This window comes from Nerophis lumbriciformis, linkage group LG11, assembly GCF_033978685.3.
Source record: "Nerophis lumbriciformis linkage group LG11, RoL_Nlum_v2.1, whole genome shotgun sequence".
Lineage (NCBI taxonomy): Eukaryota > Metazoa > Chordata > Actinopteri > Syngnathiformes > Syngnathidae > Nerophis > Nerophis lumbriciformis.
The window spans coordinates 37,510,300-37,536,145 of NC_084558.2; the positions used below are offsets into that span (position 1 = coordinate 37,510,300).

Consider the following 25,846-nt stretch of genomic DNA (forward strand, 5'->3'; position numbering starts at 1 on the left):
ATATATATATATATATATATATATATATATATATATATATATATATATATATATATATATATATATATATATATATATAATATACTGATATAATATAATATATCACTATATATTATATACTGTATAAATAATGTGTAAATATTACATATATATTTTATATTGCTACTATGGTACATTTTTAGTCTACTTTATACCTGCCCTTTCCATTATTTGTAACTGAGCTACTGTGTGGAACAATTTCCCTTATGGATCAATAAAGTTTGTCTAAGTCTAAGATATGGTAACACGCGCAACCAGTAGAGAATATGGAGTGATTATTGGTCCAGAACATATTTTGCTTTGTTCATTATTGAAATATTTATTGCCACCTTTTGTTGTATATTTTTATATGAGGTTTCCAGTTCATTTTATCATCTATTATTACACCCCAAAATATAGTTTCTGTTACTCTTTCAAGTTACTCTTTCAATACCTACCGGTACTCCGTCTATTTGTACTTGTTTGACTTTCTCTTCCACTATTATCAAATATCATTATTTTACTTTTACTGAGATTCAAAGATAGTCTGTTTTTGTCAAACCATCTTTTTAATGTGTTCATTTCTTTTGTTATTGTTTTTATTAGCTTCCGTGTGTTCTCTCCTGAACAAAATGCTGTTGTGTCATCTGCAAATAATACTAATTTTAAGTCCTTTGTAACTTTACAAATGTCGTTTATATAAAGATTGAACAATTTTGGTTTAAGTATTGATCCCTGGGGTACGCCGCAAGCTATATTTAGGGCTGTTGATATATCTTTACGTATTGCTTTCTGTTGGTTAAGTAGCTTCTTACTCAGTTCAAAACCAATCTTCTGATGCCATACCGTTCTAATTTGTTCATTCAGATCTAATGATTGATTGTGTCAAATGCCTTTGTTAAATACATAAATATTGCTGCTCCACACAGTTTACCATCTATTGGTAATTTCCGGTTGGTTATTTCGATTAATGCCATTGATTTTGAAATGTTGGCTCTGTAACCATATTGGTTGCACTTTTGTTCATGAATTTGTCCAATATGTTGTTGAAAAGGTTTTCAATGATTTTTCGAAAATTGCGGTAGTAAAGAACTAGGTCTGTAATTTGTAAATTGGTGTTTGTCTCCAGTCTTGTAAGTCGGTACGACTTTTGCTATTTTCATTTCTTCTGAGAATGTGCCAGTTTGAAATTATAGATTGCTGATATACGTCAATGGTTCTGAAATAGTTTCAATCACTTTTTTTTATCGCTTTCATAGAAATTCCGTGACAGTCAGTTGAGGGCTTGGATTTACATTTCTTGACAATTTTGATTATTTCCTCCTCTGTCACATTATTGAGGAACATGGAGTTGGGATTTCTATTTATTGTGTCATTCAAGTACTCAACTGGTCCGGTTTTTGGAATTATTTGCTCTAGATTTGTACCAATATTTACAAAGTAACTATTAAAGTGTTCAACTACTTCATTCATATTGTGATTTTCTTATGTTCCTGTCTATAAAGTATTGAGGATAATCCTTCCAAGCACCATTTTTAATGATACTGTTTCTCTTGTGTTGTTTCTATTCTTGTCTAATAATTGACTGTAATATGTAAAGAATGTCGGACATTGTCTTTTTGTTTATTGCTATCATGTGATCACAACGGCAGTTTTGCTCGTTCATCCGTGGCGATAGGCTCATATCGCCGATCCGATTTGAAGCTAAACATTTTTCTAAAATGGGACATTGGGTTTTATAATGTTTTTTTTTTCTTCCTTCTAATTTGTGTTACCTAATTTTTCGGAGTATAAGTCACTCTGGAGTATAAATCGCACCGGCCGAAAATGCATAATAAAGAAAAAAAACAACATATATAAGTCGCACTGGAGTATAAGTTGCATTTTTTGAGGAAATTTATTTGATAAAACCCAACACCAAGAATAGACATTTGAAAGGCAATTTAAAATAAATAAAGAATAGTGAACAACAGGTTGAATAAGTGTACGTTATGTGATGCATAAATAACCAACTGAGAACGTGCCTGGTATGTTAACGTAACATATTATGGTAAAAGTCATTCAAATAACTATAACATATAGAACATGCTATACGTTTACCAAACAATCTGTCACTCCTAATCGCTAAATCCCATGAAATCTTATACATTTAGTCTCTTACGTGAATGAGCTAAATAATATTATTTGATATTTTACAGTAATGTGTTAATGATTTCACACATAAGTCGCTCCTGAGTATAAGTCGCAACCCCGGCCAAACTATGAAAAAAAACTGCGACTTATAGTCCGAAAAATACGGTACTTTGCGGCACTTCTCACTGTCGAGTCCCGAGGCTCTCTGTACTGTGTTTGTGTTGGCGGTGGCGCCCGCTCCAGTCTCCGCCGAGACAAAGATTGTTAATGACCGAATAGAGGGTCACTCTGTTCAGGAAATTCCACTAGTAAATAAACGCGCTAAGGTGCTGAGAGCGATGCACAAAGTAAGACGTCTTTCCTTCTGTTTGAAGCGAGAGACAAATGCGAGGCTCAACAATTCTGATTAGCAAACATGGCTGTCCAATCGCCAAGAAAAAAAAAACTCAACCTCTTGCGGTTATGTCTATTCGATTTCAATTAATCGTGCAGCCCTTTTGTGTATTGTTTTTTTTTCTCTTCTGACTTTGTTTTTTATGTAAGTTAAATTTTATTTGCCATATTTTGACATTTGTATTGTAAAATTCCAACCTTTTTCTCAGGATTTAATGATCATAATAAAATAATGTTCATAAAGCTGACATTTTTTCCTCATTATATTACAACTTTATTCTCATATTTCCACATCATCCTTTTAATTATACATCTTTGTTCTATTTCAAATAATATGTAAGTCATGAAAAGCATGTTATATCTTACAACCAATAAGCGAAAGAGATAATAGTCACATTTAAATGAAAAGTACATTATAATGATATTATGGTATGTATATTATTATATAACCGTTTTGGAAAAGTTGTTAACTTCGATATATAATTTTTTGAAGTATTATCCTTTGTCCTTAAAAGGGGTCACTCAATCGTGACTCAAACAGTGCCATCAGCCAATAGTGTACGTCTTTTTAAACATCAAATCTGTTTTTTTCTCTCTCGTGTAGCTAAATAACGAGACAACCAAAACAAAATACCACGAGTTCATTCAGTCAAAACACAAGCATAAGCTATTTTTCTTTGGAGTGGCAGCCGGTATTGCTGATTTCCATCCATACTGTGCATGAATGCACAATGCCTGACTGCATAAATTCATCATTTTCCAACAGCAGCTGCCCTCCACTACCCTCCTGCCCGCAACACAACAAGAAATGTCTTGTTTCCCATTAGACGCTCACATAATTGAATTAGGGAACCATTTCAGGTTGTGTTTCAGTGTTTTTTCAGCACAGGCTCAAACGCCACAGTGACAAACAAATGAGCAGCCCCGATTTTGAGGCTCTGGGTATCCGTCATTTGTGTGTGAATGAACGCTGCTCGCTTATGTCGCACTCCGATACGCCCCGAAGGATATTAGTGTTGTCTAAATTAAAAATCTGCACAAGAAACACTTTTTCATCACACAAAAGCACCTCTGGCTAATGATTATTATGGACAGGCTCAGAACTAGTTTTCCATCAAATAGGCCACACATTTCTCTTCCACGCTTATGCCTCAAACTGTCTCAGGCCGTGACTTATGCGGCTGCGTAGGCTCAGGAAAGCTATTTACCATTCCTATTTTCCAGTAAGTGTGGGGTGACCCTGAACGCAACAAAAGTGCTCGCCCTTGTTGCTTGAGAGGTTGTTTTTCATTTTGTACGATAATGGCACGCCAAAGGTGGCCGTGTTTGCGCCTATTGTGCCTCCGCCTAGCAAGAAAACTTGATGAATTCAATGAATTGCTCATTTGCACACCTTTTTGTCTCCTCAGCTACTTATGAGGGGCTACGAAATCTGCTTTCAAGGACCCTTCACTGACATGACCACAGGTGAACTACCACACTCTGTGGACACGTTTTATTTGTGTCTGCACTCTTAACACACCAAACCGCACCAGAGTTCACTTGCAGGCAGACCGAGACCTGTCCCTCAAGCAATCTTAACCCTTGTGTGGTGTTCGGGTCTGTGGGACCCGTTTCCATTATTTATTAAAAGAAAAATGATACAATTAATTAATTTTTCAAACTGAGACTCACTGACTTTGGCTCATTTTCTGTGAAGAACATATATCAGAATACATATTTAATGACCACACACCATACACCCCCCCTACACATTTCTATTACATATAAGATGTCCGGGTCCACTGGACCCGGGGCTAATAGAAGTGTGGAAATTGATGTTCTGTGTACCACACGCACACACACACACACACACACACACACACACACACACACACCCACACACACACAGCAGGCCTAGACAGGAGGAGGACAGAGTGTAGGTACACAGAACATCAGTGGGTCAAATGTGCGAGAAAATGAGAGCAGGCAGTGTTGACAAACAATGTTGCAACCTTGTGTGGGAACCGCAGGTGCAGAAACACAAAAGAAGAATCCCTGTGGGATGCAGAAACTGGCAGAGAAATTTTCCATGCAACGTTCATATTGTTGTTACTCAGCCAGCGTTTGTGGGTCTAATGGACCCGTTGCATTTTGTGGCTTTTAATGCCTCACAATCAAACACTTTTATATTAAAATACTGAACAGATGTTTATTTGGATAAGGTAAACATCTGTTTAATTTTAAAATTGTACAATGAATTACCAAAAGGCCAGAGAATATGCAAAAACACTTAAAAAATTCTACAGCAGCAACCCCAAAAGGCAATTATTTGTTGCTATTACTACTGTCATTAATATCATTACAATTATTAAAAAGATTAACCCTTGTGTAATGTTCATACCCAGCGTTTGTGGGTCTGATGGACCCGTTGCATTTTGTGGCTTTTAATGCCTCACAATCAAACACTTTTATGTTAAAATACTGAACAGATGTTTATTTGGATAAAGTAAACATCTGTTCAGTATTTTAACATAAAAGTGTTTGATTGTGAACAGATGTTTATTTGGATAAGGTAAACATCTGTTCAGTATTTTAACATAAAAGTGTTTGATTGTGAGGCATTAAAAGCCACAAAATGCAACGGGTCCATCAGACCCACAAACGCTGGGTATGAACATTACACAAGGGTTAATCTTTTTAATAATTGTAGTGATATTAATGACAGTAGTAATAGCAAAAAATAATTGCCTTTTGGGGTTGCTGCTGTAGCATTTTTTAAGTGTTTTTGCATATTCTCTGGCCTTTTGGTAATTTATTGTATAATTTTAAAATATCTTAAATATAATGCAATAACAGTGTTAAATAATGGTAATATAATATAGAAACATTGTTGCCTTTGGAGTGCATTAACATCAGAATCAGAAGTACTTTATTAATATCAGACCATACATACATAACTTATTTAAATGTGCATTTTGATTGAAATGTAAAAAAAAGAAAAAGTTGCTTGCTAAAGGTTCACCCTCACCCAACAAGCTCACTTTTGGGGGGGGAGGTGGCGCAAAATTTTACATTTAGTTTTCATGATCAACACCCTATTGTTTTTATTATAATTTGTATTGCAGTTTCCATGTTAATCATGACAATAAGAAAAAGTCCCCACAAACAAATAGGAAGTTGGCCATTTTGCTGTGAATGGTAATTTTACGGGGTATTTTTGCGTCACACCTCAACAAACAACAAAATATAATATAATATATTCGTATATATGTTATATTTTATATCGCTATATTTAGTCTATTTATACCTGCATTGTCCTTTCCATCCTTACACTTTCCATCAATGTAACTGAGCTACTGTGTTGAACAATTTCCCTTGTGGATCATTAAAGTTTGTCTAAGTCTAATGTCTAAGTCTAAAACACGATGTGCTTGTTGATTTTGATCAATTACATTAAACGTGTGCATAAACCTGTACTGAGCAACAGGGTTCCCCCTAGATTGCCACTATGTGTGGCGGTGGAGGCTTGGCAAGGGGCGTGGTCAAAATGACATGACCATTTTGATTTGCAGTGATTCATATCCATCCATCCATTTCCTACCGCTTGTCCCTTGGGTTTTGTTTTCTTTAAAATGGCTAAACAAATGTTCTATGTATATTTTAAAACAAATATTGTTATTAATAATTAATACAATTAATAATATATTTGTTCTTATTATTAGAATTAAATTCACAATCAGCTTTATTGGCCAAGTAAGTTTATTTAGCACACAAGGAATTTGACTTGGTAGACAGTGCTCTCTTTGTTCAATGCAATTTCACTTTTTGCTGCTTATTGTAAAAGGTAACACAGGCTACACTATATTCTGCCCTCCCTGAATGTTGGAATTTAGTTTGCCAAATATGTGAACAGCCCTTTGATTTAGATATGAAAAAAAAAAATAACTTGAGGTGTTTTGTTGATATTCTTCACAATGAAGTCACTGTAAAACCAAGCACACTATAATAAAAGTACATTATATATACACATGAAGTGCACATACATGTCGAAATCAAGTTAAATTAATAATATAGCTTGGAATAAACTGGGGAAAAACCCATACAGTTACGCAGGATAATGGTTGAGCTGGAATGCCGCTAGCTTAATGCTAATGTACAATGGGCTTGCTCATAGACAAGCTAACTCAAATGAGCATGGCCAATCACAGGGCACATACAATCATTACCACTAACATTCATCTGTATGGACAATTTACTGTCTCCAATGAACCTAACATGCATATTTTTGGAATGTGGCAAATACATACACACACGCAGACGTCCAAAACTGAGGTTTGAAGACGCACACGGCGTAAAGTAAAACGTTATTGTCAGAAGTAATGTCAAAAGATTTAGGGTAATTTACACAGGCTTAAACAAAATATGCATTAATTAACTTGAAATGAATTTCTCTTCAACTTTCTCTCCTTACTATTGTTGGGTGCCAACTCTGTTTATGTGCGCGACCAGCTTTCACGCTAATGACAGGCAATTTAGATGATTTTTTTTTTAAGATTAAAGAAATTAGTAACTTTTTATGATATTTGAGATGTTTTTAAACCTATTATGGCCAAGAGTATGGAAATAATAGACTATATACAGTATATTCAATCATACAATATGTTACTTAAATTTGTTTTCGTGTTAAAAAAAGTATTTTCATGTAAAATAAATACATTTATTTTGAAGTTGTGATGGAATTAATCTTGCCGTGGTGGTGTGCCACGATCAATTACATGTAGGGAAAACCCTGAGTGCAATATTACCATTACATTTTTATGAAATAAAATAAAGCTTGTGAGCAGTATAAATATAAAATTGGTTCCCACAACTATGTGAATAAAGCTCGCAAATGGATTTCTAAAGTGCTTGGAACATTACAAAAAATTCATTTGAGAGATTTGTCATCTCTCTCTGCCAGCTTCATGCTGATTTGCACTGCTGTTTTCCAAATCGTAAATGACCCTCAGCCGCTGTGATGGCGGCGTTGTGTAGGCCTGCAATGCAACCGCACCGCAGTCAAAAGAAGCTCACACTGATTTTTGACTGACACAACAAACGGCATGAAACCTGCAGCTTTTATGTTATTTCTTTTCAACCCTCCTGGCATTCAGGAACAAGAGGGGAGACTGTGTGGGTGGACTAAATATTATAGAAATACTTTTCATTGTCGCTCTTCTGTACTATAGTTTCCATGGAAGTAGCTCACAATGCAGAAATGCCAAAGAAAGAAAGGAATTGAGGATGAGACATGTCATTGCATCTTTCAGAAATGCCCGGATGCCATGCAAGTGTGTCCCTTAGTGGCTATAAACAGCATAGAACGAACATCAAAAAAGTCTGAATGGTGCTGTGATCTTCAGGTGATGACATCACATCACTGCTATCAATTTAACTTCTGTTGTCCTTGTGCAATTTTAGATTATGGATGGATTTCACAATGTGGCGACAGCCATCCACTAGCTCAGTTAATTTTATATAAACTCCAGTTGCTGCTTAAACAGGTTGTGGTAGAAATCTAATGCATATAATAAAACAGAAAAACAATTAAATTACTGCTTAAACCGGTTGCTGTAGTAACAAGGGCAAAATGAGCTGGAGCAAAAACAAAGGACAATAAAGTAAAAAAAATTAATAAACGTGCTGCCTAAACAGGCTGCGGAAAGGCCAACACTTAACACTAAACGGAGCCTAAGGGCGGTGGATGATATACAGTACATAATAATTAAAATAATAGGGGGAAAAAATGAAATGCCACTGATGGGTTGCAGCAGAAATTGGGAGACGGGGGACAGCAGCAAAATACAAAAAGTAAAGAAATACACAAAACTTGCTGCTTAACAGGCTGTGATCGACTGTAAAAATGTAAGAGATGAACCATTACCAATGCTGACTCAAGAAGGTGCAATAGTAATCTAATTAAATTAATTAAACAGAAAATGTAATTGCTGCCTGAAGGGGTTGTGTTAGGAACTGGGGGGAAACAAGCCACAAAAAAGTAAAAAAAAAGTGAAACCTGCTGCCTAAGGCTGTGATAATATGGTAAAAGTATATTGACTCCAAATGTAATTGCTGTTCAAACAGGTTGCATTAGAAACTATGGGGAAAAGAGCGAGAAACCACAAACACAAAAGTTAAAAATAGACAACCGGCTGTGGCAGACAAAATATGTCAAAGGTAGCAGAAAAAATGCTCTCTAAATGAGCTGCGGTAGAAATCTAATAAAACAAAAATACTTAATTTCTGCTTCAACAAGTTGTGGTAGAAATTGGGGGAAAGGGGTTAGAAAAAAGGGTACTAAATTGGCTGTGGAATCCTCAACTAGCTGCAATAGCTATCAAGTTGCTCTATCCAAAAAAGAGTTTTGCCTAATTTGAACGGTCACTACACTTCTGAGTTCAAATAGACTTTCAATAACTGGTGTAACTTTGCCTTGACGTAACTCTCGTAATTTACATTCACCTGACTGTCTTAATAATAATGATAATAATAATAATAATGTTGATGATGTGTTTTCCCCAGATGAATTGGAGTGGATGGTGCAGCTTTGTGGAGCAGCTGTGGTCAAAGATCCACTTTTGCTGGATAATAAACGGGTGAGATTGCCTTTACAAAAAAAAAATATTAGTAGTACTCACTTCATTAGATACACTATACAATCATATTACTTCCAATGCAACAGCTGTGCGTTGGCTTGTTTAGCAACAAAATATTTGGAACTGCTCTCAGTATGATGTGTTACAGTTCTACACCAACCACAATAATAACATTTATTGTATTGTATCCTGTTGTGACCAGTCTTCCTCTTCGAATGGTTCCATCTCACGTCTTATGATTCCTATATATAATTTAAACAAAATATATCCCTGCAGAGTGTTAAGCACTTGCCCCCTGCCAACACGACAATTATGATTATTATTCATGAAACCTGCTTTGTTTGCAGTTGAGCGTAGCAGATGCTTACTGAACAGGGAAGCAATTAATAAATAAGTCTTTTGAAAGGACTGGCTATAAAGTGTGTTTAAACCTTCTCAACTAACCTTTTTACAGTCACAGTAGGGAGGGAATTGTGCTCTGCTTTAAAATGTTAGTGTTGGAATTCATGTTTACCCTCAATGAATGGCAGCTCTACAGTGCCCACTGCACTTGTGCACTACCGCCATCACAAACTTGTGTTGCCAGATAATCACGACTGTGTAGTCATTTTCAGTGAATAGTCAATCAACATTGTTTAACGAGCTGTATACTGACTACTCTAGTAATTTGTGTTGCTTAGAGTTGCTATCGTGCCAATTCAACCAATGCACAGCATCGTGACTGGCTGCACGATTAATCGAAAGCAAATCGACATTGAGGTTTTAATTAGTGCTGTAAATAATGGCAAGAGAGCTGAAGGTTTTGATTTTCTCTTTTATCACAGGCATTTGAGTGATAGACATGTTCGCCAATCAGAATTGAGCCTTGCGTTTGTTCGTCTCTTGCTTCAAACAGAAATAAATACATTTTTGTGCATTGCTCTCATCACCAGAGCGTGTTTAACAGTCGAATTACCTGAGCAGAGTGACCCTATTTTTAGTCATTAACAATCTTATGATTACATTACATTATAAACACTATTGTTTTTATCTAATATTTATGCAGTTAAAGATCACGAAGGAGACAAAAAAATCAGAGTCTTTCTGTATAAAGCCAAATATTTTTGAAAGTAAAATATTGCATATCCTAATGTGTGGCACCTTGAGACAAAAATATATTAATTGACAGCCTAAAAGTAACACGTCTTCCTTCACTTGTTATTTTTGCAATTTTATGTATAAAATATAAAAACTGCAATTGCAATTTTAGAGAGAAAAATCGCAATTACTTTTTTTTCTCAAAATCATGCCACCCTAATTGTAAGTATTTCCCCCTGCATTTTGGCCAATCATTGACATATTCGCCAATCTGATCTGTCCCAGCAGCACTCAAATGCAACGCAACTGTCTAACCAAGCAAATGTCTCCCAGCATCTCCCCGCGTCTTTACTTGTTTATATTGACAGATTCATTCATCCACTCATTTGAGTTCACCCTCAAAAAATAGCCAATGTTCGCACCGAAAGTGCTGGTAACCTCTTGCAATGTGTTGGAATATAAACAAAAGTTTACGACGGACTTAAACTGCACGATTGTACATGAGAATGTCTGTAACTTGTGAAAGACAGAGCAGACAGCAGCCAATAAGGCAGCCCTTGTTGTGGTTTTTTGTTTTTTTAATACAAACTATGCACTCATACTTACCTTTAGAGTGTAAAAAGTGTCATTTATATAATAATGCCCTTTAAGATTATTTGTATGGTTTAGTCATCTTCAATGTAAATTATTTTTAACTGAAAGTTTAAAAAAATTTCTCATGTGAAGACTGAGATATCATTTAAAATATTTTCTTGCAGTAATAGGCATGTACTTTGCTAATAAAGCATATTGCTTTTTGAGGTTGGGGGTTAAAAAAACACTTAAACACTGATTACACATTCATAAATTCACAAGAGGATGTGATGTTAATGAATTAAAACATTACAACTTTTGCAGCAACTTTTTGATAATGCTGCCACAGGGTCAGGAATTTTAGGCAGCAGCGATCACAAAAAAATCTCACAAAATCCTGGAGGGACTGTTAAAATGTGTTGAGTGTTCTCCCTTATCCATTAATGTGAGGTATCTTCTTGTTTGGTCACACAGAAGACTAATCAGCTGGTCATTGTGCAGCCTGGATCAGCGCCATGCTCGACCACATACAGCAGTAAGTTTCGTCTCACACACACTTTTCCATGCAAAGTTCATAAGGAACATCTTTGTACTGACAGCAGCATGAGCCTGTTACATAATTAATGCACATTTCCACTAGGGGAGTTGCTTTTGTAATTGTGTTCACATTGTGTCTGTCAGCTCCACACGGGCATCAAACAACGGCAAACGCATCAGATTAGTTGATGAGGGTGTTATTAGAGGCTGTAAAACTCAGCGACCTATCCCAACCTAGTGTGTTGTTGTTGTTAGCGTCACGTTGCATCTAAATCCTAGAGACTTAATTTATTAACAGTACGCAATACAGTATGTTTTTGTTGTTGCGCAATCGCACATGTAACGTTTTAAAGTTGCCATATTTGTTAACAAGGAGGCAAAGGCATGTCACAATCAATCAGTGTTCCTGCAGGTGCAAAGCTCTCACTGATTGTGACAGAAGGGTGAGGTGGTAGCCGCAGTCCGCCCTTAAAAGAGACTGCTGTTACCGACGAGAGCAAGTGTGAAAGAATTTGGGCTGCAGAGAAATGGCCGAGAGGGAATGTCAGACAGATGGAGGTGGGGTTGAGTTGGGGGGTATGCGGGGTTGTCAAAACCAGCAGACAAAAGTCGTGAAAGGCTGCCAGAAATGAGCAGAACTTGCTTGTATACACATTAACATGCATTTTTGAAAGTGGAATGGTCAAAGGTCACTGTAGCCCCCTGTTTGAGTATGCCAGTTAATTGAAATAACTCTCAAAGAGATATTCATTTGACAATATGTTTATTATCGTGCTTGTAGTCTGCAATAAGAGTTTTCGGCAAACCTGAGTACAATAGTATTGCATGGCGCTGCCTAATGTTCCAACTAGTGTAAATAGACATACAGTGCTGCAATAATTCTGTGAGGGCCGAGAGTGAGGTTAATTTGCACTCCTGCATCTTTAATGCTCCTACTTTTCTCTTTTCCGCATCCCTAAGCACTCAGTCAAGGTCCAGGTAATCAGTTGTCCATAAACCCCCTTCATTACTTCCCATCATCCCCCCCTGCCTCTCACTCGACGTCCCTTTCCACCTCTTTGTGATGTGATGTGATGTTATGATACGAGCATTTTCAGCTCTATAAGCTCGCAATTTACATTTTTTTTGTTTTACTATTATTTTTAAAGCTGTTCAACTTGTCCCAATTTATTAGCCCATTAAACTACTACAGTGAAATAAAACATCAAGAACTCATCCTTTATGGTCACTGGAGTCAAGATAACAGGATACTAGGGATGTCCGATAATGGCTGCCGATATCCGATATTCCGATATTGTCCAACTCTTTAATTACTGATACCGATATCAACCGATACCGATATCAACCAATATATACAGTCGTGGAATTAACACATTATTATGCCTAATTTGGAGGTATGGTGAAGATAAGGTACTTTTAAAAAAAATTAATAAAATAAAATAAGATAAATAAATTAAAAACATTTTCTTGCATAAAAAAGAAAGTAAAACAATATAAAAACAGTTACATTGAAACTAGTAATTAATGAAAATTAGTAAAATTAACTGTTAACGGTTAGTACTATTAGTGGACCAGCAGCACGCACAATCATGTGCTTACGGATTGTATCCCTTGCAGACTGTATTGATATATATTGATATATAATGTAGGAACCAGAATATTAATAACAGAAAGAAACAACCTTTTTGTGTGAATGAAGGTTTTTTGGGTTGGTGCACTAATTGTAAGTGTATCTTGTGTTTTTTATGTTGATTTAATAAAAAAAACAAAAAAACTATACCGATAATAAAAAAAACGATACCGATCATTTCCGATGTTACATTTTAAGGCATTTATCGGCCGATAATATCGGCCGGCCGATATTATCGGACATCTCTACAGGATACAGTAAAATATATACTTGAATGCAGAAGGAGATACAAGTTGTTCAAATATAGCAAATAATTTCATGCAAATACTAAAAAAACATTTCAATTCAAGCAAACAATACCAGTAAGGATTATTTACCGATTAAAATCTTAAATATACGGAAGTACTTAAACTTACGAACTTAATTGTTTCTGTGACAGCTCTTAACTCAAAACACTTGTATTTCAAATCCATATCTACCATGGACATGAATTGAAATCAATTTAATTGGTGCTTGGCCCCCACTCAAAACAGCACAATGTTAACATTTAACATCCCTTTCCAAAAAAAAAAAAAAAATTGAGATTTGAAAAAAACTACTGATAGAATATACTGTAGTACTAACAACTACAGTAGTTTAATGTAATAATAATGCATAGCATTTACCTTGGAGAGTGGACTTCTACAGTATCTCCTTTCTGCTGCTTCTCCTTCAAACACTCCATCAGCAGCTTTTCCATATTTATTTGGATAATTGTTTGCCATTTAGATATTCTAAGCTCCTCCTGCTTCAGCATTTATCAGACTAACATTGATATGCTCAAATTGCTTTGCCAATTTGGATACACGCTTGGTCATGTTTTTTATGATGTATTACTTTAATTCAATGAATATCTTCCACTTCTTTTCATCCCTACCCTTCACACTCACTTTCTTCCTTTCTGTAATTGGCGAACCAAGTTATGCCGATCTCTAGCTATAAGTTAATGCTAGCAAGTAAGACCAGATGAATAAGTGAATATGTCATGGTGCGATCTAATGACACAGCCTTGTTCTCCACTGCACAGGTCTTTCTAAACAAGCCACAGTTGTGACTCGCGGTTGGTTGTTGGACACGGTGGCCACCTACACACTGCAGACTTACGCAAACTACCAAACGTGAGCCTTGGACTCTTTCCCTCTCTTTCTTTCCCTAAATCTTTGATCTGTACAAATGTGGATAAACCAAAACACAATGTACATATATTTAACCAAAATTGTATTTTTTTGTCTTTGTTTGGAGCTTAAAGTATAATAACTAATCGTCGCAAATAGACAGTTATTTAATGTCTTCTGTCAACTCAAATGTTTTTTAATAAATAAACCTGTTGTCCTTACAATGTACCCCCGCCCCCCTTCTGACTTTGTCTCCGTGTCAAGAAATTAATACTACTAAAGTACAGTCAAGTGGAAAAAACAGGCTAAGCGGTCATGTTTTTTAACCAATCTTGCTCAAATTTTCGGTTTACCAAATTTAATGGTTATTTGAATCGCTCCAAAGTTACAGTGGGTGTTTGTTAGAGTGCATTGTGCTGTGTGAGAAATTTCAAGTCAATTCGAATTATGGTGTCAAACTACAAAACCCAAAACCAGGGAAGTTGTCACGTTGTGTAATTCGTAAAGAAAAACTGAATACAATGATTTGCAAATCATTTTCAACTTATATTCAATTGAATAGACTGCAAAGACAAGATATTTAATGTTCGAACTGAGAAACTTAATTTTTTTTTTTTTGCAAATAATCATTAACTTAAAATTTTATGGCAGCAACACATTGCAAAAAAGTTGGCAGATGGGCATTTTTACCACTGTGTTACATGGCCTTTCCTTTTAACAACACTCAGTAAATGTTTGGGAACTGAGGAGACCAATTTTTGAAACTTTTCAGGTGAAATTCTTTCCCATTCTTGCTTGATGTACAGCTTAAGTTGTTCAACAGTCCGGGGTCTCCGTTGTTGTATTTAAGCTTCATAATGCGCCACACATTTTCAATGGGAGACAGGTGTGGACTACAGGCAGGCCAGTCTAGTACCCGCACTCTTTTACTATAAAGCCATGTTGTAGTAACACGTTGCTTGGCATTGTCTTGCTGAAATAAGCAGGGGCGTCCATGATAATGTTGCCTGGATGGCAACATATGTTGCTCCAAAACCTGTATGTACCTTTCAGTATTAACGGTGCTTTCACAGATATGTAAGTTACAGATGCCTTGGGCACTAATACACCCCCATACCATCAAAGATGCTGGCTTTTGAACTTTGTGCTAATAACAATCCGGATGGTTCTTTTCCTCTTTGTTCTGGAGGACACGACGTGCACAGTTTCCCAAAACAATTTGAAATGTGGGCTCGTCAGACCACAAAACACTTTTCCACTTTGCATCAGTACATTTTAGATTAACTCAGGCCCAGCAAAGCCGGCGGCGTCTCTGGGTGTTGTTGATAAATGACTTTCGCTTTGCATATTAGAGTTTTAACTTGCACTTACAGATGTAGCGACCAACTGTAGTTACTGACAGTGGTTTTCTGAAGTGTTCCTGAGCCCATGTGGTGATATCCTTTACACACCGATGCCGCTTTTTGATGCAGCACTTTGACTTTGATTTTTCCAACCCTTGATGCTGAGTGTCAAGCAGGGAGGTAATGAGTCCCATTTTTATAGTCTTTGGTATGGCTGGACCGTAGACGGTGAAATCCCTAAATTCATTGCAACAGTTCGTTGAGAAATGTTGTTCTTAAACTGTTCGTCAATTTGCTCACGCATTTGTTCACAAAGTTGTTACCTTCGCCCCATCCTTGTTTGTGAATGACTGAGCATTTCATGGAAGCTGCTTTTATACCCAATCATGGCACCCACCTGTTCCGAATTTGCCTGTTCACCTGTGGGATGTTCCAAATAAGTGTTTGATGAGCATTCCTCAACTTTCTCAGTCTCTTGTGCCAGCTTTTTTTAAACATGTTGCAGGCATCAATATCCAAATTAGCTAATATTTGCAAAAAAATTACGTTTTCCAGTTCGAAAGTTAAGTTGCAGTCTATTCCATTGAATATAGCTTGAATAGGAGTTGTTAATCATTGTGTTTTGTTTTTCTTTACGATTTACACAACGTGCCAACTTCACTGGTTTTGGGGTTTGTAACAGCGTTGTTATTCATCACCTCTTATTAGCGTGTCTTGCACTGCAGCTTTCCAAGCAGGCAAATTAATTAGCCGTTGATATATTGTCAAATGTGTTTGTTTTTTTGTGTTTAAAAAAATAGCTTGCTCTGAAAATGTGACGGTAATGTCAGCTCGTCTCCTCGGAGGCTTTTTAAATGCCAGATGCCTTGGTGCCAGACGTGCCAGAATGTAGCGTTCTTTCTTTCTTCCAGTCAGCTACTTTTTTACTCCCGTTCAATAGCTGTACTCTCAATGGAGCCTAATGCTGTTTAGTCTTTTCACTGTATTAATCGAGAAGATTGTTAGCAATGCCTGGAATGCTAGCAGAATTTGTCAATCACAAGGTTGTCCCTTTAGACCACTAAGTGAATTAAATCCGTGTGTGAAAGTGTGTCTTTGTGTAGGACATATGCAGTTGTTGGCATCCTAACATGAGCGCATGGATGACGGTGTCTTGTCAACTTGCGCGGAGGCAAATTTGCTCACCTCGTTTGTTTGTATGTTGTGCACGTCCTTTCAAACTTGAGCGAGCAGATACCTGAGGCCGAAAATTCATCAACAGTAGAGGCACTGTGCTCGTTCTTCGATATCGTTTGTAACAGGAGAGCACATGTTTTTTGTTGTCGATCACATGACTCGGCTTCTGCATTCCGAACATTTTTATCTAACGAGGTACAACACGCCCTGCATTAAAAAATTATACCTGCCCTTTCCACATTAATTTTATACAGAACCTAACGTGCAGCGTAAAATTGCCGCGTCGATATTGTGCTATTTCAGTGACGTTTATACCATCAATCAATCAATCAATCAATGTTTACTTATATAGCCCTAAATCGTGAGTGTCTCAGAGGGCTGCACAAGCCACAACGACAGATCCCACATCAGGGCAAGAAAAAACTCAACCCAATGGGATGACAATGAGAAACCTTGGAGGGGACCGCAGATGTGGGGACGCCCCCTCCCCTCCTGGGCGACCGGTGCAATGGATGTCGAGTGGATCTAGCATAATATTGTGAGAGTCCAGTCCATAGTCTCTTTCACACAGAAATCCCATAAAATAGGCATAACAGTAGATCCATGTATTCGTCTAGGCCTTTTGCACAGAAAACCAACATGAGGCAAAACATTGCAGGATTTATACCCCAACAGTAGATTTTTCTTTTCTTTTTTTTAATTTGACAGGCACAGTACAATTAAACATTGCTACTAGGGCTGCGAATCTTTGGGTGTCCCACGATTCGATTCAGTATCGATTCTTGGGGTCACGATTCGATTATAAATCGATTTTTTTTCCGATTCCAACGCGATTCTCAATTCAAAAACGATATTTTTCCGATTCAAAACAATTCTCTATTCATTCAATACATATGATTTCAGCAGGATCTACCCCAGTCTGCTGACATGCAAGCAGAATAGTAGATTTTTGTAAAAAGCTTTTATAATTGTAAAGGACAATGTTTTATCAACTGATTGCAATAATGTAAATTTGTTTCAACTATTAAATGAACCAAAAATATGACTTATTTTATCTTTGTGAAAATATTGGACACAGTGTGTTGTCAAGCGTATGAGATGGGATGCAAGTGTAAGCCACTGTGACACTATTGTTCTTTTTTTATTTTTATTTTTATAAATGTCTAATGATAATGTCAATGAGGGATTTTTAATCACTGCTATGTTGAAATTGTTACTAATATTGATACTGTTGTTGATGATATTAATTTTTGTTTCACTACTTTTGGACTGTTCTGTGTCGTGTTTGTGTCTCCTCTAAATTGCTCTGTTTATTGCTGTTCTGAGTGTTGCTGGGTCGGGTTTGGTTTTGGAATTGGATTGCATTGTTATGGTATTGCTTTGTATTATTTTGTTGGATTGATTAATAAAAAAAAATACAAAAAAAAAAATACAAAAAAAAATAGATTTTTGAAAAATGAGACTCGATACTGAATCGTACAACGTGAGAATCGTGATTTGAATTTGAATCGATTTTTTCCCACACCCCTAATTGCTACACATAGGTAACCGATGTCAAAGTACATAAAAACTTCTAGCCACAGGCTAATTTCCAACCCTGGTCCCTGGTTAGGCTTTTAAAGAAAAGTTGGGAAAAGTGAAAAACATTGTAAGGTTTTGTAAAGAACCTAATGAAAGGTGCAAAATTGTCAGGTCTAGTTCATACCTATATTGTGTGTCGGTGCTGTTCATACAAGAACCTGTTTCACACAGAAATCCCGCAAATCGACAGATTTGTCTGTGCCTTTTGTACAGAACATAGTGAAAGGTCAGGTTTATGCTCTCATTCCGTGTTGGTGGCTTTTAAACAATTTATTTTCTTATAGATATCACGCAAAGCTGTAACAGTAAATCCAATAAATGGGTATTACACGCCACAGTCTCCACTTAGCTAGAGCTCTGTTTTTTTTTGTTTTTTTTTTGCTGCACTCTGTCCTCTTGGACAAAAGTCATCGACATGCCAAGAATAAATACAATAGACCTTCTATTGTTGTTGGAATGTGTTGTTTGATCGATGTGGCTCAGTTTCCCAAGCTGGTACTGTAAAAACAAGTGCACGCATTTTCCACCATCATTATTACTTACGCAGCACAGAAGCTTTCCGCCTTTCTGGACCAGTTGCCCCGCATATATTTTTAATCTGTGCAATTTTACACACTGTTTGAATGTGCCCTCCTTGCATTTTTGATGACTCACTTCCATCCCCTGAAGTGACATAACAACCATTATCCCTCCCTGCGTTAGTGGCTTAATGCTTGCTACTAGCTGCTTAATTCCCTGCTTCCTTGTGAGGTTAAATCCTGACTTGAGTCATAATAGAGCAGCACTGTCGGCCGTCATCTCTACGAGAGCAAACGTGTAACTGTCCTACTTAAACTATTAATGTTTCAGTTCTGGTGATTACAGTACGGATTAACTGCTTCACTTGCTGCTGGTTTAATACACCAGAGACGGAAGACTAGTTTTTGTCTGGCATGCGACTGACAGCCCCCATCAAAACCATACGGTATATGTGTTAAGTGTCAAAGCGAAAGATGCAAACCGTTTAGAACAAGATGGCTGAGATTACATGCTACAGAGATTACGTGCTACAGACAAATGAATATGATGTTAGGATTTGAAATAACATACGTTGGTAGTGCTTAGTTCAATGAGGGTTTTCCTTTGAACAATTCATGACACTCAAACATCCATTTTCAACATAATTTTTTCACCCTTAATTCTACAAGCACCATTCTGATTATATCAATATTTTGTATACATTTTAAAAGTCACAACAGAGTATGTAAGGTGTGTCCAAAGTGCATGCTATTTGCAGGCATATTTTCAAAATACAATAAAACAAAAAAGATTAGTAAAAAAATGAAGAAATGCAAAAATAAGATTAAAAAAGTAAACATTTTTATAATACTACTAATAATAATACAAAGTTGTAGGCTGTTTTTTGTGTTAAAATACAGTATGTAAAACCTCTGAACATTGCTACATTGGTTAGTTTTAGCCCATTTACAAAATTATAACGATCAAATTGGCCTCCAAATATTTGGATTTCTTAGAAAAGTTTGAACACTCCTGGAATATGCCAATATTAAAACTATGCGCCTCATTGTAGATGACACCTGACTTTTTAGGCCCGGGGACTAAAGATGTTGTAGGACCTCCCAAAAAGTCCCTACAGTCGGAAAACGACTATAGTGGCATTGTGCTGTGTGATAAAACTGCACATTTCAGAGAGGCCTTTTATTGTGGGCAGCCTAAGGCACACCTGTGCAATAATCATGCTGTATATAAATATTAGCATCTTGCTATGCCACACCTGCGAGGTGGGATTGATTATTATGGCAAAGAAGAAATGCTCACTATCACAGATTGAGAGAGATTTGTGAACAATATTTGAGAGGAATAGGTATTTTATGTATTTAGTAACAGTTTTAGATTTTTGAGTTCAACTCATGAAAAATGGGAGCAAAAACAAAAGTGTTGTTTATATTTTTGTTCGGTGTAGATCATTCTAAATATGCAGTGGTATGCAGGAAAATAAACTATTAGAGAAATATGTATAAAACACAAAATTACCTGTAAGTACAAAAATTACTGCTCTTAAGTTTCTATTTCCTGTCGAATATTTGTCGTTTAAAGCGTCCCCTACTATGTTTTTAAAATATTCCTTTAAAAGTATATGAATGTAGTCTTATTTTGTTGAATCAGATGAAAATGAAACAGACTTGTACAATTTACCTAATATGATTATCATCATGATAGTATTAGCCATGCCGGTGAGAATACAAGCTACCCTTAATAATAGTTTTATCTCTGTAAAACAGGTACCGTCCCTTTTTGTTGCCATGCCAACGTTTAACGTGACAGCATGTAACCTCAAGAAGAAAGCACATCTGTGAAAATAAAGAAGCTTTCTGATCATTTTTCTAAGTCATTATGGATTATAATGGCCTTGCTTGTTATATCAGCCTGTACTCCTTTCTAACGACACACCTGGAACATGCTTGCTTATGGCCACATAATGAAAGGTTTGCTGTCGTTAGGTCTAAAGAGAATGTGAGGGCTTGTTGGACGACTGTTAGCTAAATACAGGCCCGAGGCGAAAAAAGCCTGCAACGTGACACATTCTCTAAACCATCAACAAACAATCCTTTGAGCAAAGTTGCCAGAGGCTTTTACCTTATTTTTTTTACGTTACTGGGAGATTGCATTGTAAATAGGAAACAGAGTTTAATCTCAACATTTTTCCATCGAATACCCAATCCCAGTGAATGGAGGCTGCCTGCTCCGGTCTTGCCCTCGGCATCTGGTGCGACCTCGTGCTCCATGCTTGGCAACATGGCAGCGGCGCTGCGAAATGTCACTTTGCCAATCGCTCAAAGAGGCAGCCGGGAGCTACGGGGGACCGGAAGGGGGCAGAGTTAAAGGTCACACAACCAGGCTAATGAATAATTGCCACTGCATTTGTATTTGTATGTGATGGTGCAGAATATGTAGAGTCAAATAATTGAAAAGTCTGTGCCAGAGGGTAATAGATCATTAAGAATTGCATGGAATTGTTTCTTTAAGCATTAAAGGTGAAATGTAGTGCATTAATTGGCTGCCACCAAACTAATTTTGAGCCCACATTTGTCTATACACAAACTAATGCAATTTTTATGAAAAATAAATAATCATTGGATGACTTTATTATAAACAAAAATCATCCCCCATCCCATAATCAGCCCATAATAGTTTTTTTGGTTTGTTTTAATGAACCTAACATTGTAGGTCTAAACAATTTTTTTTCTTTGTTCAAAATTTTGCATAGGTAATTTTTTGCAGACCATCTTCAATCTGCTTTCTGACCGCCTCTTCAGGATGCGCCGTTTTGTGAGCGGTCTTATTTACGTACCTCCACTTCGACTGTGTCTTCTCCCTTTCAGCCATGTTATAGTTTTTAGAACTTACATTTGGAATCTAAGATATAAATTAGAACTATACGCTACTTTGTATTCGAAATGGCAACAGCGGAGGATGCATGTGCATGTAAGAGCATGTCAGCCCCGCAACAAGAGGATAGAGAAAAAAATTGTTTTATTGACTACAGCGCCAGACTACAATGGTCGACTCGCGCAAAGCTCCTCGAGTAAAACTTTACCATGTATGGAGATATCGGCTGACGTCACAAATGGGGAAAAACTTAATAAACTGGGCAAATTTCAAACATCTCGTTTGGAGGAAATATGAAAGAAGGCAATATTGTGTTATTAATACCCCCCAATGCCTTCATGGTTTGATTTAAATTTTCAGGACTTAAGCAGATCCTAAATGAACACATTTCGGGTAACATCAGGTAAGAAAAGTTGGTTTTGCATAATCGGTCGCCTTTAAAATAAGGCATTTGTATTACCTCCATTATACTTTAAGCAGACATTTTAGGTCATTTTAGTCTTGGAGGACTTTATAAAAACCGAAATGACCCACAATCCAGTAATAATTTTTGGTTTTCAGAGAACCAGTTTTCAAAATAACAGAAAACACCACAAAACACAGTTTGCATGTAAACAAAAAGGCCAGGACATTTTAATGTAATGCCATTTTTAGCCTGGAATGAGTTTATGAAAACTGAAATGATACCCTTCCCATACTTGCTTGTTATTTTTATAGAACACATCAGTTTTCAAAAAAAGCCAGGGACCCCAAAACAATAAATAGGCCACAAATGTGTAAATACCCATTTTCATATGGACAAGGCCCAAATGACAAATATATTATACAACACATGAGTTTCATACTGTATATCCAGTGACTTAGCTTTGTAAAGGATTTATTTCATAACCACATAAACATGACATTTCCAGCCCTTCCAGTCAGTTTGCTTTCAAATGGGCAGTATAAGAGTGTTAATTTTATTGATTAAAATAGTTTTATATGAGTCATTGTTTAGTTATTTTTGTTAAAAGCACTTGTGGTTTTAGTAAATTTTTGCCAGCCTGTTTTATGTAAGTGTGTCCAGATTTTTTCACTTTAGGAGTTACAGCCTAGTTTGCTGACTGGCAGTTATGGTTAACGTTTGTGCTTGTTGTACTTTGTTTAGCACCTAAATAAAGAAGACATACTGGAGTAGGCATCCATCCCATATTGTTTTCCTCACACTCTCCCTTTTAAAGCAGCGCAAAGACTTGAAGACAATAAATAAAGTTCGCCTGCAGCTCTACATGAGCACGCAGCTCTTGGCGCGCTCCTTCCTCATGGCGGGCGGGTGCTCGTGAATCTCAGTCCGAGGCGGCTGCTGGGAGACCCGCTTGAGCCCCCGTCGCGAGCCAGCACGCTTGAGCGCCGGCCGGTTGACACGGGTCACCGAAGCCAGGGTGGTAACGTGGAACACGTCGCGGACGCTGTTCTCAGAGTACTTGGAGGTGCACTCTGCGTAGGCCACGGCGCCAATCTGTCTCGCCAGATGAGTACCCTAAAAGGGAAAATAGAAAGGAGTCACGAAAGTGGTCTTGTTTTTGATCACTTTGGTTAATAAATGTCTCTTAGGGAACAGTGGACTAAAACAACCAAACAAAGAGGCAAAGGACGGGTGATAATTCTTCACTTCCAGCTGCTCTTTTCACTTTGAACGATGCTCTTGCAGCTTTTTTCTTTCGCAGCTATGACTCACTATGTTTTTGGTCTGGTTGAATTCTCCCACTGTAGCCCTCTTTCTGTGTCTCTTTTCCTTTGTGAATCATCCACAGTCCCTGCTTTTCTTTTTAGTCTCTAGCTACAGACCTGTTAGGACTTTCAGATTTTCTCAGCTATTTCTTCTGTTCAGTTTTGGTGAGGTCAAAGAGAAGTCTTACTTCGGGTTCAGATTTTTGTCAAGACCAACAATGCCAAAGTCATGACTGCCCAGTCTCCAGACTAATAAGTAGTCTTCGTAAAGCCCCAATATTTTTTACGTCAAAGCCCGAGAAAAACTATTACAATGTCGAGTTAACAATTTTTGAGTGTAATTCCAAGTCAGTAAATCCATAAGTCCTGTGGTAAAAAAGCTACTTTTATAATAATGATAAATGGGTTGTACTTGTATAGCGCTTTTCTACCTTCAAGGTACTCAAAGCGCTTTGACACTACTTCCACATTTACCCATTCACACACTGATGGAGGGAGCTGCCATGCAAGGCGCTAACCAGCACCCATCAGGAGCAAGGGTGAAGTCATTCTTCCACTGCGCCACGCCGTCCCTAGCATAGAGTCAAGGTAATTTTTGGGAAAGTATTTCCCGTAAGACCAACAAGTCTAGGTTAAACCGCAGATCAATATCCAACTCATTAAGTATTCAAAAGCTATTCGTTTTCAGTCAAGTCTTATCAAGTATGGCAATATGAATACAGGACGCAATGGGTGGACAGACTACAATATTTGGAAACTATCCCAGACAACTTAACTAGATCATGGTCAATCATTCCAAAAGCACAAAGTGACAAAGGCTTGTATATACACAAACAGAATAGGTAACAACAAAGTAACTTGGCCATTTATGTTAAGGTACTTGCATGGACTATATGTAGCTTTACCCTCCAGGGTGGGATTTATATGTAGCAAATTACTAGAGTGAGAAATTCATGATGTTACCAGTCAACTTAATCATTTGCAGTCTCAAGTCGACAGTTTGAGTACATTTATGAGGAAAGACCTTCAAGTTCAGTTAAAGCCAAATTAACTAATTTCCTTTATACGAGAGTCCTTTGATAAAGTTTGTAATTAGGGTGAGTTTCAGTCAACAACCCAAGTTGGCGTGTGGAGTCAAGGACAGCAATTTCATACATAAGAAAATCTAACCCGAAATCTAGATAAACGTGGTTTTTGTCAGGAGCAACCTTTTATGGAGATATAAGTTAATTGTAATCGACTTTTTTGTGGCAGGGGTGTCTAACTCGTTTTCATTGAGGGCCACATCGCAGTTATGCCTGCTTTCAGAAGGCCGCTTGTGACAGTGAATGATATGTAAATATAAATTACCTGATGATATTATTACACAATTATGTATTAATTATATCTATTTTTACATGCACTAAAAAATTTTTATTTTTTTTAAAGTACATTTTACAGCAAAAAAAAAAAAAAAGTTTTTTATAGCATTAAACCAAAAACATTACCATTGTTTTTACTATAAAATCTACAGTTTTTGTTTTTACAGTGTTACTTTAAATGGAAAAACAATATTTAGATTTTAACATAAACAATTTTTTCATATCAGATCAAGTTTAAAAGACATGAAATTGCTTGCAGGACATGTATTTTCTTTGTGAAAATGTAAATACGCATATTAATTCCAGGCTGTCGGGGGCCACATAAAATTATATGGCGGGCCATATCTGGCCCCGAGGCCTTGAGTTTGACACCTGTGGACTAGGGTATGTTTAATCAGGGCTTGACAAACTCTACATTAGCTCAATTATAAGTGTGTCCTTCCTCTGACGCTACTATGGATTATGTATTGCCGTGTTCTGTGCATAAAACTAGTGGTAAAGGGCACAACAAACTTATTGCAATGAACACAGGCCCAAAACAATTACTTGGGTTTGAGGAAATCCTGACAATCAAGACCAGCGCACGTTTAGTTTGACATTATTGACAAGCAGGCTTCACTACACATCTTAAAATAAATCTTAGTGGAATATATATATATACCAACATTTGGTAAAATCTATAATTGTTTTGGATGTTATCATAGTTCGATCCACAACAACCACTATTAAGAACAATTTAATTTGATGATGTTTTCTATTGGTCAGTGCTGAGATTGTGCAAGTCTGTCATGTCAAGGGACGCAAGTTTTTCAACCCTATTTGCCCAGACCGATTATGTGAAAACAGGCTGTTTTTTAGAGGGGAGATTGGGAACTTATTTGTTGGCTTTAGGCAAGTTAAAATTAAAATGCCTGCAAACTGGAACTAAAGTGACCTGATGTACAATGTAAAAGCAATTGTGATGCAATTACTGTCAGGACAATCAGGGTTACCTTTTTGTATTGATGGAGGAATGAGAAAATAATTGTTTAGCTTCCCAGAATAGGGAATTCACATTTACATAAATATAGGCTATTAAAATTCATGTTTGGTACTGTTGAGACCTCCAAGACACAAACAAAACAATTTAAATGGTGCGCGTCTTGCTGGTATT

General features: G+C 36.8%; 2 protein-coding genes across 3 annotated transcripts in view; one reads left to right on the forward strand and one right to left on the reverse strand.

Moving 5' to 3' along the window:
- LOC133610429 (uncharacterized) overlaps positions 1–14,620 on the forward strand; it is a 45,842-nt gene extending 31,222 nt beyond the window's left edge. For both annotated transcript variants that reach the window (XM_061966680.2, XM_061966682.2), the window contains exons 18-21: positions 3,954–4,011; positions 9,088–9,161; positions 11,286–11,346; positions 14,045–14,620. In XM_061966680.2, coding sequence (XP_061822664.2) covers positions 3,954–4,011; positions 9,088–9,161; positions 11,286–11,346; positions 14,045–14,139 — 288 coding nt within the window. In that variant the 3' untranslated portion in view covers positions 14,140–14,620. The remainder of the gene's footprint in view (positions 1–3,953; positions 4,012–9,087; positions 9,162–11,285; positions 11,347–14,044) is intronic.
- Positions 14,621–22,163: 7,543 nt separating this feature from the next.
- The window catches only part of LOC133610038 (rho-related GTP-binding protein RhoN-like), a 48,165-nt gene continuing 44,482 nt past the window's right edge, over positions 22,164–25,846 (reverse strand). The window contains exon 5 of the mRNA XM_061966101.2: positions 22,164–23,141. Coding sequence (XP_061822085.1) covers positions 22,887–23,141 — 255 coding nt within the window. The 3' untranslated portion in view covers positions 22,164–22,886. The remainder of the gene's footprint in view (positions 23,142–25,846) is intronic.